At 43.1% G+C, this 12,627-nt stretch overlaps 1 protein-coding gene across 3 annotated transcripts in view; it reads left to right on the top strand.

The window, feature by feature from the left end:
- CDK7 (cyclin dependent kinase 7) overlaps nt 1–12,627 on the top strand; it is a 25,773-nt gene that overhangs the window by 4,858 nt on the left and 8,288 nt on the right. Inside the window, exons 4-8 of one of the 3 annotated variants that reach the window (XM_021709239.1) lie at nt 3,348–3,413; nt 4,515–4,583; nt 7,868–7,978; nt 9,677–9,795; nt 11,128–11,227. In XM_021709239.1, coding sequence (XP_021564914.1) covers nt 4,566–4,583; nt 7,868–7,978; nt 9,677–9,795; nt 11,128–11,227 — 348 coding nt within the window. In that variant the 5' untranslated portion in view covers nt 3,348–3,413; nt 4,515–4,565. Of the gene's footprint in view, nt 1–3,347; nt 3,416–4,514; nt 4,584–7,867; nt 7,979–9,676; nt 9,796–11,127; nt 11,228–12,627 lie in introns of all 3 variants that reach the window. The other 2 variants (XM_008051293.2, XM_021709238.1) reach the window with 2 other exon arrangements.

Raw genomic sequence — 12,627 nt, 5'->3', positions numbered from 1 at the left:
TTTTTGAGTCAGTCTCATTCTGTTCCCAGGCTGGAGTGCAAGTGGCATGATCATGGCTTATTGCATCCTTGGCCTCCTGGGCTCAAGTGATCCCTCCTCCACAGCTTCCTAAACAGCTAGCACTATAGGTGTGTGTCACCATGCCTAGCTTTTTTTTTGTATTGGTGAGATCTTGCTATGTTTCCTAGGCTGGTCTTGAACTGCTGGTCTTGAACTCCTGGGCTCAAGCAATCCTCCCACCTTGGCCTCCCAAAATGCTAGGACTGCAGATGTGAGCCACCCCATCGGCCTGTTACAGTCTTTTGTTATATAACGTTCCAACACTTTAGGCCTCAGGAAACAGTCCTTCCTATTCCTTTTTCTCCTGCCCAAGGCAGGACTATAATCTGATTGTGGGTCAAAAGATCCTCATTCCAGAGAGTCTTGCCCCATACCCTAGAGGAAGGAGTGCTGCACAGAGAGGCCACGAAAAGTCTGGACAGGCCTTGCTGAGTTTAGATCAGGTGCTTTTTGTCCAGTCACATTTCCACACAGTTGTCAATCATGCCTGTGTAATGAAGCCTTCATAAAAACCCGAAAGGACTGGGTTTGCAGAGCTTCCAGGTAGTTGGACCTGTGGAGGTTTCTGGATGGTGCAGCACCCAGAGAGGGCATGGAAGCTCCCTGCGCCTCCTCTATATACCTTGCCCTGTGCATTTCTTCATCAGTATTCTTTATAATATCCTTTATAATAAACCAGAAAACATATTTTCTGAGTTCTGTGAGCCACTTTGACAAATTAATCAAACCCAGAGAGGGAGGTCATGATAATCCCAACTTAAAGCTGTTCAGAGCTTGGAACGGTGGTATATACCTGCAATCCCAGGTCTTTGGGAGGCCAAGTGGGGAGGATCACTTAAGGCTAAACTTTCTAGACCCGCCTGAGTAACATAGCAAGACCCCTATCTCTACAAAAAATTTAAAAATAGTAAGTGAGCTGGCAATGGTGGCACGCATCTATAAGTCCCAGCCACTCAAGAGGCTGAGGTGGGTGGATCACTAGAGTTCAGGAGGTTATGGCTGTTGTGAGCTGTGATCGCACCACTGCACTCCAGCCTGGGTGACAGGGTGAGACCCCTATTTCAAGAAAAAGAAAAAGAAACTGAGCCGGGCTCAGTGGCTCAGCCTGTAATCCCAGCACTTTGGGAGGCTGAGGTGAGTGGATTGCCTGAGCCCGCGGGTTCGAGACCCGCCTGGGCAACTTGGCAAGACCTCATCTCTACAATAAATCAAAATGAGCTGGGCGTGGTAGCGCACGCCTGTAGTTCCAGCTACTTGGAAGGCTGAGGTGGAAGGATTGCCGGAGCCCAGCAAGTTGAGGCTGCGGTGGCCGAGAGTGGCCACTGCACTCCAGTCTGGGCGACAGAGTGAGACTTCAACTCAAAAAAAAAAAAAAAGAAACTGGTTGGTCACAAGTTCTAGAGGCCTGGACTTACGCTGTTGTCTGGGCCCAGGGGCAGTCTTGTGGGAAGGAGTCCTTCCTCTGTGACATCTGACACTGTCTCCAGGTAGGATAGTATCAGAATTGAATTAGAGGACACCTTGTTTGCGTCTGCTGCTTGGAGTGTTAGGAAATCCTCCACATTTGTTTACAGAGATGTTATTCTGATGCGAGACCGGAGGGAAAAACAGTTTGAGAGAATTTTCCTGAAGTGTAGTCATCATAAAATAGCCCTTATAAAAAAGACTCATCATTTTTGTAAGTCCCAGTACGGGATCTTGTTTTTAATCTTGAATTTTGTCCTTTCTATTGGAAAAGATACTGTTTTATCACCAGTTTGCTTTTTTTTTTTTTGAGTTGGAGTCTCACTCCATCACCCAGACTAGTGCAGCAGCCTCTCCCGGCCACCGCAGCCTTGACCTGCTGGGCTCCGGCGATCCTTCTGCCTCAGCCTTCCAAGTAGCCAGAATTACATGCATGCGCTACCACGCCCGGCTGATTTTTTTATTTATTGTAGAGGTGAGGTCTCGCTAAGTTGCCCAGGCAGGTCTCGAACCCGCGGGCTCAGGCAATCCACTCACCTCAGTCTCCCAAAGGCACGGGATTATAGGCTGAGCCACCGAGCCTGGCCAGTTTGCTTTTAACACAAAGACCCTACCCCTAATATTTGTAGGGCAAGAGAAAGGAGGGTGTACCACCTGTAATGCTGCACACTCATATATGTTCCTGGTGTAGTGGTTTTCAGATCTGATGTTCTACAGATAAAGTGAATACTTTTTAAACCATATATCATAGTTTCTGTTAAGCTACTTTAAAAATGAAGCAGCCGAATGCAGTGGCTCGTGCCTGTAATCCCTGTACTTTGGGAGCCCGAAGTGGGAGAATTGCTGAGTCTAGGAGTTCGAGACCAGTCTGGGCAAGACAGTGAGAACTTGGGTCTACAGAAAAAAAAAAAAATTAGCTGGGCATGGTGGCATACATCTGTAGTCCCAGCTACAAGGGAGGTTGAGGCAGAAGGATCACCTGAGCTCAGCAAGTCTAGGCTGCATTTGTCACGAGCATGCCACTGTACTCCAGCCTGGGCAACAAAGTGAGACCCCGTCTTAAAAAAAAGTAAAATAAACCAGGCTCGGTGCACAGCCTGTAATCCTGTGCCTTGGGAGGCTGAGGTGAGTGGATTGCCTGAGCCCGTCGGTTCAAGACCTGCCTGGGAAACTTGGTGAGACATCATCTCTACAATAAATCAAAAATGAGCCGGGCATGGTAGTGCGCACCTGTAGTTCCAGCTACTTGGAAGGCTGAGGTGGAAGGATTGCCAGAGCCCAGCAGGTCAAGGCTGCGGTGGCCGGGAGCAGCCGCTGCACTCCAGTCTGGGCGACAGAGTGAGACTCCAACTCAAAAATAAAATAAAATAAAACAGCAACTGGACATGATGGCTCACACCTATAATCCCAGCACTTTGGGAGAGAGAGGTGAGGATTGCCTGAGCCCAGGGATATAAGACCAGCCTGGGAAACTTGGCAAGACCTCATTTCTACAATAAATTAAAAAATTAGCCAGGTGTGGTCGCGCACACCTGTAGTCCCAGCTACTTGGAAGACTGAGGTAGAAGGGTTGCCTGAGTCTAGGAGGTTGAGACTGCGGTAGCTATGAAGGTGCCACTGTACTCCAGCCCCCCAAAATAAATAAAAATAAAACAGTATAAAAAAACAACAGATTTGTCATGAAAAATTATCAAAATAGCCCTTATTTTTCTGTGGAATGTTCACTGCTATTTTCTGAGATAACTAACCTTCCCTAAAATATGTGTATTTGTAAGAAGGGTTGAGATTTTACAATTATTCACTTTTGGTTTTGCCTTTTACAGGTATAAATAGAACAGCCTTAAGAGAGATAAAATTATTACAGGAGCTAAGTCATCCAAATATAATTGGTGTGAGTATGATCTGAATTCTTTCTGGGATTTGGGTTCCTGGCTTTTCTAAATGTAGATGTTGATTGAGGAAGGCTCAGCAAGATGAGTTGTTCTAGGTGAGCCTTGCAGAAACTTAAAAGTTCATCTGTTGGAAGTACATTTTCTATCCCAGTTGTTCCTGTAGGCAATGGCTTTAAAACTATACAGCTGAGCCAGGCACAGTAGCTCATGCCTGTAAACCCAGCACTTTGGGAGGCCAAGGTAAGAGGATTGCCTGAGCCCATGGGTTCAAGACCAGTCTGGGCAATGCGGCAAGACCTCATCTCTACAATAAATCAAAAAAATTAGCCAGCGCCTATGATTCCAGCTACTTGAAAGGCTGAGGCAAAAGGATTGCCTGAACCCAGCAGGTCGAGGCTGTGGTGACCATGAGAGTGCTTGTGCACTCCAGCCTGGGCAACAGAAAAAAAAAAAGAAAGATCTGCTACTATTTAAAGGACTTTCTTAAGCATTGTGCTTGGATTTTTTTTTTTTAATTGGAGACTGGGGTGAGGTTTTTATTCTATTTCTAAATTATAACTCCATAATTTTAGGGGGAGAGGTTGAGTATTTGGGGATTTTTTATTTTTTTAAACTAAAGTTTAGTATTTTTTATGCCTCGGAATTTTTTTTTTTTTTTTTTTTCTGAGTCGGAGTCTCACTCGATCGCCCAGATTGGAGTGCAGTGGCCGCTCCCGGCCACCGCAGCCTCGACCTGCTGAGCTCCGGCGATCCTTCCGCCTCAGCCTTCCAAGTAGCCGGAATTACAGGCATGCGCTACCACGCCCGACTGATTTTTTGATTTATTGTAGAGATAAGGTCTCGCTGCATCCACTCACCTCAGCCTCCCAAAGGCGCGGGATTACAGGCTGAGCCACCGAGTTTGGCTTGCCGCGGAATATTAATTCCCTTAATATTATTCAAGAAAGCACAAACCTCAAATTTAATAAAATGAATTAAGCTCTATAGGGAGTTACCAACAGTTTAAATGCTTGTTTAAATTTTTAAAAATTAGCTCAGCTGCTATGATATTCTCAAGTATTAACTAGAGAATCACATTTTATCTTTTTTATTTTGCAGCTCCTTGATGCTTTTGGACATAAATCTAACATTAGCCTTGTCTTTGACTTTATGGAAACTGATCTAGAGGTAAGATTAAGATTACTAGGTAAATCTTTTTATCAGTTTATCAAAGGAGAACCCAAATGTTTATTTACTACCTAAGAAGATAGTGGTAGTAAAAAAAAACAAGCAAACAAACTTAATTTTGTTGAAATCTGCATGTACTCTGAAGTCAAAAGAATCTCTGGGCTAGTCTGATGGTAGTGGGTTATCAGAACTTATTAACATTAGTGTCACTAAAGTTGGTTTACAACCCTCCACTGTTAAATTTGTCTGACTTTAAACAAACAAAAAAAGACATTCTCTGAGTTCTGCTAATCATTTGGCAATAGTGCCATTTGGATTTCATTGGTATTTCTGTCTACGAAGTTCCCGTAGCTTATTGACATTATTTTTGGAAAAATACGCATTAGGTCTGTAAGAATTTAGAGCTTATTTTCGTATTATCACAGAATAATGTCATTCTTTTGAAAGCCAAGTTTTTTTTTAAATAGAAAATCTCATGCTTTCTGTTAATATTAGTTAAATCTCAAAATACTGACAACTTATGGATATGGAACAACTGCAGTTTTCATACATGATGGTGAGAATGCAAAATGGTACAGCTATGGGCCTGGTATGGTGACTCATGCCTGTAATACTAGCACCTTGGGTGGCCAAGGCAGGAAGATTACTTGAGGCTAGAAGTTCAAGACCAGCCTGGGCAACAAAGCGAGAGTCCATCTTCATTAAAAAAAAAAATTTTATTTGTTTTTTTTTGAGTTGGAGTCTCACTCTGTCGCCCAGACTGGAGTGCATTGGCTGCTCCCGGCCACCGCAGCCTCGACCTGCTGGGCTCCAATGATCCTTCCGCCTCTGCCTTCCAAGTAACCGGAACTACAGGCTACAGGCACGCTACCACACCCGGCTGATATTTTCATTGTAGAGATGAGGTCTCGCCAAGTTGCCCAGGTGGGTCTCAAACCCGCGGGCTCAGGCAATTCACTCACCTCAGCCTCCCAAGGCGCGGGATTACAGGCTCAGCCACCGAGCCCAGCTAGTATGGCTAGTTTTAAGGCTATCATCTTATTTCTTTTTTTAATTTCTCACCTTTTTTTTCCCTTTGAGTTGGGGTCACACTCTTGCCACCAGGCTGGAGTGTAGTGACATGATCATAGCTCACTGTAGCCTCAACCTTCCGGGTTCAGGTGATCCTTCTTCTTCAGTTCTCAGAGGGACTACAGGACACATGCACGTTACCACACCCGGCTCATTTTTGATTTATTGTAGAGATGAGGTCTCGCTAAGTTGCCCAGGCGGGTCTCGAACCTGCGGGCTCAGGCAATCCACTCACCTCAGCCTCCTCAAGCGAGGGATTATAGGCTGAGCCACCGAGCCCAGCTGACTGGCAGTTTCTCATATAATTAAATACACACCAGTCAAATAAAAGGAAATACAGCACATTATCAAAAAGTAAAAGCAGGTCAGGACAAGGTATCTCAGTCTTGTAATCCCAGCACTTTGGGAGGCCAAGGCAGGAGGATTGCTTGAGCCCAGGAGTTCAAGACCAGCCTAGGCAACGCAGTGAGACCTTTTTGCTACAAAAAATCAGAAAATCAGCCGGGTGTGGTGATACACACGTGTAGTCCCAGCTACTCAGAGAACTGAAGAAGAAGGATCACCTGAACCCGGAAGGTTGAGGCTACAGTGAGCTTTGATCATGTCACTACACTCCAGCCTGGGTGACACAGTGAGGCTGACTCATAAACAAACAAACAAAAGCAGTACAGTAAAGACTGGGCACAGTGGCTCACGCCTGTAATCCTAGCACTTTGGGAGGCTGAGGTGAGAGAATTGCTGAGTCTACGAGTTCAAGACCAGCCTGGGCAACTTGGCGAGACCTCATCTCTACAATAAATCAAAAAAATAGATGGGTGTGATGGTGCATGCCTGTAGTTCCAGCTACTTGGATGGCTGAGGCGGAAGGATTGCCTGAGCCCAGGAAGTTGATGCTTCGGTGACCGTGAGCATGCCACTGCATTCCAGCCTGTGTGACAGAGTGAGACTACAACTTAAAAAAAAAAAAAAAAAGCAGTACAGTAAATGGTCAAGCTAGCAGTGATTAAGTAAAGTTTATAGCATTAATACCACTAGTATTGTGATCTATAATAGGTCACTAATGTTGTGATCAATACTAGTAATCATTAATGTTGTGATCTAGCAATACTGTTACTAGGCATCCAAATGAAACAAAAGCATAGCAACACAGAAATCAATTGGTATACCAATGTTTAGCTTTATTCCTAACTACCAGAACTTTCCTGGAAACAACCCACACATCCTTTTTCTAGTGAATGTATACAGAGACTGAAATATGAACCTCAGATACATTAAAAGAGTATGTATTGTATAATTCCATTTATATGGTGTTCTGGAAACAGATCAGATTCGCAGTTGTCAGGGGTATGGAGTAAAGAGAAGAGTGAGTACAGGGAGGCCTCAGGGAATTTTGGGAGATCGTAGCACTTTATCTCGATTACAGTGTGGTTACATGACTGGCTGCATTTGTCTAAACTCATGGAACTGTACACAAAAAAGGGTACATTGTACCTTAAGTCTGATTTTTAAAAAGAGAAAATGGGAGTTTTTAGTTCATATAACTGGTAAGTCTAGAAAGATAACTGACTTTAGATACAGCTCACAAGTAATGTCATCAGAACTCAGTCTTACACTTTAACTCAGCTTTGTGTTTTCTCTCTGCTTTCATTCATGGGTACAATTTCTCAATGAGGCGGCCTAAGCACCTCTCGGTTTATGTCCTTAGAGTTTAATAAACCCTGAGGAAAGAAAGTGCTTTGTTCCCTTTGAGTCTAGCAAAGGTCATTGATGTGGTTGATTAACTTGTCTTGTATCATGTGTCCATCCATGAACCAGTCACTGTGTCAGGAGACTGCAGTGTGGTAATGGCCACCAGCCTACCTCTAGGCTTCAGGTGGGGAGATTCCTATTTTAACCATGAGGACTGAACTGGGAGGAGGTGGTTTCATAAAGGAATATTGAATGCTGTTGTCAGAAGAGACATGCAAAAACAACGGGTGTTCACTACTTTTGTGCCAGAGCAGTTGAGACAAAGCGCTGTTTTTCCCCAAACCAGAGATTCTCTCCCCAATCACCTAACTCTGGAAATTCCAACAGTGGTTCTTAAGGACATTTAGATGACCTCTCTCAAGAGTCTCCTATATGGATATGTTCATTTTAGGTTTGTAAACTGTTTTATATGGTAGAGTTCGTTTGGAATAATAAAGTGCTGTATATTATATTCTTGATTTCAGGTGATAATAAAGGATAATAGTCTTGTGCTGACACCATCACACATCAAAGCCTACATGTTGATGACTCTTCAAGGATTAGAATATTTGCATCAACATTGGATCTTACATAGGGTAAGGTTTTTAATATTGCTCTCTCTCTCTTTTTTTTTTTTTAATGAGTTGGAGTCTCACTCTGTCACCCAGACTGGAGTGCAGCGGCCGCTCCCGGCCACCGCCGCCTTGACCTGCTGGGCTCCGGCGATCCTTCCGCCTCAGCCTTCCAAGTAGCTGGAACTACAGGTGCGCGCTACCACGCCCGGCTAATTTATTATTGTTGAGATGAGGTCTTGCCAAGTTGCCCAGGCAGGTCTCAAACCCGCAGGCTCAGGCAATCCACTCACCTCAGCCTCCCAAAGGCATGAGATTACAGGCTGAGCCACCGAGCCCGGCTTCTCTTTTTTTTTTTTTAATTGGAGTCTCACTCAGTTGCCCAGGCTGGAGTGCAATGGCACACTACATCCACCCCAGTGTCGATCTGCTGGATTCTGGCAGTCCTTCCATCTCAGCCTTCCAAGTAGCTAGAATTACAGGTGCTTGCTACCACTCCTGGCTAATTTTTTTTTTTTTTTTTAATTTATAGAGACAAGGTCTCGCCAAGTTGCCTGGGCTGGTCTTGAACCCGCAAGCCCAGGCAATCCACTCACTTAGGCCTCCCAAAGTGCTGGGATTACAGGCTGAGCCACTGCAATATTGTTTATGTTAGTCAAGTTTTATATAGCCAGTTTAGTACATAATGGTCTAAATATCTAATTGTTGAACAAAATGAAGATAATAGCTGGATCATTTTATCCTGGAATTTGGAACTGAAAGATCAAATTCGACATTTTTTTCATAGATGAAGAGCTAAGAAACCTGACCAAGGTTATTTATTTTTTTCTAGGTCAGCCATTCATAACTGAGGGGTTATTAGTAGAATATAGGTCTTTTGATTTAAGTTGAGGATCTGTGCTATACTGTTGTTATGGGGAAGAATACAGTGAGAGTCCTGGATTAATTTAAACAATGCCAAAATGCCTTTAGAAAAGTAATATCTGCTGAACACAATGGCATACGTGTATAATCCCAGCACTTTGGGAGGCCAAGATGAGAGGATTGCCTGAGCCCACAGGTTTGAGACCAGTCTGAGCAACTTGGTGAGACCTCATTTCTACAATAAACCAAGAAAAATTAGCTGGGCATGATGGTGCATGCCTGTAGTTCTAGCTACTTGAAAGGCTGAGGCGAAAGGATCGCCTGAGCCCAGCAGGTAGAGGCTGCAGTGACTGTGAGCGTGCCACTGCACTCCAGCCTGGGCAATAGAGTGAGACTCTGGCTCAAAAAAAGAAAAGTAATATCTATAGTAGCTCTAAAATTCTATAAGTTATAAAATTTATGAAATAAAGTAAAAATTATGAAACTTTGGATTATTTTTGGGAACATTCAGGTATTGGAACAAGGCTGAAAGGCTGATAATTTAGCTAGGTAAATGTTTCCTAATTATATAAGTAGCTAAGAACATGTAATTTATAACTAGTAATTCTTTTTTCTTTTTCTTTTTTGAGACAAGGGCTAGGCTCTCACTCTGTTGCCCCAGGCTGGAGTGCAGTGGTGTGATCATAGCTCATACTTTCTAAATGTGTAACGTTCTTATTTACTAAAGTTCATGTTTATTATTGTTTGTAAGTCAACAGTAGCACTCATTTATTGGGTTTCTGCAAAGCCAATTAAACGTGGCACTATATATTTTTCCCCACCCTGCTTACTTGTTTATTTAAAATCTCTGTGATATAGGATTTGAAACCAAACAACTTGTTGCTAGATGAAAATGGAGTTCTTAAACTGGCAGATTTTGGCCTGGCCAAATCATTTGGGAGCCCCAACAGAGTTTATACACATCAGGTTGTAACCAGGTAAGAATCCCTTAAGTAATTGAAAGCTTAACGTTATGTGGGGTGTTGGTCACAAATAAGCATCAAAAACTTCTCTGAAATAACTTTTGGAGAGTTCAGATACCATTATTGGTATCCTCCTAGAAAATATTTCCCATTGTAAGGTATAGTATATTTTACCACAATGAAAAAACACGTAGCCCCTTTTCACACATAGTTTAATAATTAACTCAATTCTAAGACATTTGCTTAATAACTTTTGAGAATAATTTATACTTTTACTTTTTAGCTAGCTAAGGAACACCAGTGGCTATTCTGCTACCTAGTCGTGTGATTTATTGGGTCTCTGTTTATTAAATCCTGAGTCCATATCCTTCTGTGTGAAGGAAAATTCTCTAAACCAAACAGTGTCTTGATATTTGAATTTTTCATATTAGGAATTATGTTTTATGTTTATGTTTTTGATAGATAAAAACTGAACATCTTCTCAAGTAGGTAGAGGCAACAGGTTTTTATAATTCTCTTTTTTTTAAGTTGGAGTCTCACTCCGTCGCCCAGGCTGGAATGCAGTGGCACACTCACGGACCTCAGCGTCGACCTGCTGGGCTCTGGTGATCCTTCCGCCTTGGCCTTCCAAGTGGCCGGAACTCCAGGCATGCACCACCACACCCGGCTAATTTTTGATTTGTTGCAGAGACGAGGTCTCGACAAGTTTGCCTGGGCTGGTCTCGAATCCATGGGTTTAGGCAATCTACTCGCCTTGGCTTCCCAAAGTGCTGAGATTACAGGCTGAGCCACCAAGCCCAGCCAGTTTTTATAATTCTTGTCAGGGTAGCGTTCATTTTAGGTTTTTTTTTTAAGTCAGAATCTCACTCTGTTGCTCAGGCAGTCCTCTCACCTTGGCCCCCCAAAGTTTTATTTTTAAGGATCTGCAAAGATCTTCAGATTCTCTATTTTAAATGACTTCGCTACCTTCTTCCAAAAAGACGTCACTGAGTATCAATCACTTAAACCCTGAGTAAGAAGTAGGGGATGTGAGAGATTGTTATGTAATTGCTGGAACAATTAAGCTCATGAGACAGGACTTCTTAGAAACAGGGATCCATATACAAGAGCATTGTTAACTGGTGCTTTCTCCTTTACCAGTTTTTCATATTTTCTCTGTGTGCAAATAAAATGCTGTTAATAAGTCAAATTAACATGAGAATTGACAGTGGGATTTAGCAGTGTGGGTGGGCATCATTGATAAGCTTGACAAAAGCAGTTTTAGTGAAATGTTAAGGATGAAAGCCTGATTGAAAAGAGTTTTAATAATTCAATTCTAAAGTGAAATTCTTTGTTTTTGTTCTTCAGGTGGTATCGAGCCCCTGAGTTACTTTTTGGAGCTAGGATGTATGGTGTTGGTGTAGACATGTGGGCTGTTGGCTGTATATTAGCAGAGCTGCTTCTAAGGGTAAGTCAAAACTAATGTACACACTTTTATATTATTGTTACCATTATTTGTTCTCATAATCTGTGTAAGAATTATCTTCCTACTAATATCTTTACAACAAAAAAGCTATAAATAGGCCAATTTTTAAAAAGCCAAATGCAAGCCGGCTGACTCAAGCCTGTAATTCCAGCACGTTGGGAGGCAGAGGTGAGAGGATTGCCTGAATTTAGGAGTTCAAGACCAGCCTGAGCAACATGGCGAGACCTCGTCTATACAATAAATCAAAAAATTAGCCAGGCGTGGTGGCACATGCCTGTGATTCCAGCTATTTGGAAGGCTGAGATGGAAGAATCACCTAAGCCTAGCAGGTCAAGGTTGCGGTGGCTATGAGTGTGCCACTGCACTCAGCCTGGGTGACAGAGTGAGACCCCGACTAAAAAAAAAAGAAAAAGAAAAAGAAGAAGCCAAGTGCAACCTTTTAATTAAATACTAACATAAAACGAAAGGATCTCCCATGTAGGACAAGAGGGATTTTCTTAGAGATACTTTTATACTTCAGACCATAAAGATTAACTTGTAATATGGTGATATCTCTATGGTAACTCCGTTGAGAAAGTAATTAAAAAGAGACAGTATTTGAGAGTAGACAGGTTGGAGATTGTGGCCCTGATGAGAATAATACTTGGAATCTTATTAGCTGTTGGCATTGTTGCTGGGATCATCATTAGGGTTATGAGGAAAATTACAACCAGACTGTAAGTAGCTAAGGAATTGTACTATTCTGCCATTTTTTTTTTTTTTTTGAGTCAGAGTCTCTGTCACCCAGGCTGAGTGTAGTGGCATGCTCACGGCCACTGCAGCCTCAACCTGCTGGGCTCAGGTGATCCTTCCTCAGCCTTCCAAGTTGCTGGAACTACAGGCCTGTGCCACCACACCCAGCTAGTTTTTTTACAGACGAGGTTTCGGACCTCTGTACTCAGGCAATCTTCTTGGCCTCAGCCTCCTGCTAAAGTGCTGGGATTACAGGTGTGAGCCCCTGCGCCTGGTCCTGCTGCCGTGCTTTTTACACTGCAAAACTGAACAAAAGATTTTCTATTTCAAGTTGTCCCTGTGCTCAATTGAAAAGGTAGAAACATTGCCTATATGAATGGTTAGCCATGTATCACCAGATAGTAAGGATCTTTAGCTATTTGATAGCTTCCAAAATGAAAGATAGACTGAAACAAACTAAAAAGGAACTTGGGCCGGGTTCGGTGGCTCAGCCTGTAATCCCGCACTTTGGGAGACTGAGGTGAGTGGATTACCTGAGCCCGTGGGTTCGAGACCCACCTGGGCAGGTGAGACCTCACCTCTACAATAAATCAAAAAATTAGCCAGGCGTGGTAGCGCGCGCCTGTAGTTCCAGCTACTTGGAAGGCTGA

This window comes from Carlito syrichta, unplaced genomic scaffold, assembly GCF_000164805.1.
Source record: "Carlito syrichta isolate Samal-C Ts95f unplaced genomic scaffold, Tarsius_syrichta-2.0.1 Scaffold169390, whole genome shotgun sequence".
NCBI lineage: Eukaryota > Metazoa > Chordata > Mammalia > Primates > Tarsiidae > Carlito > Carlito syrichta.
The sequence above is the reverse complement of the archived record's forward strand: the minus strand, read 5'-3'. Positions and strand labels throughout refer to the sequence as shown.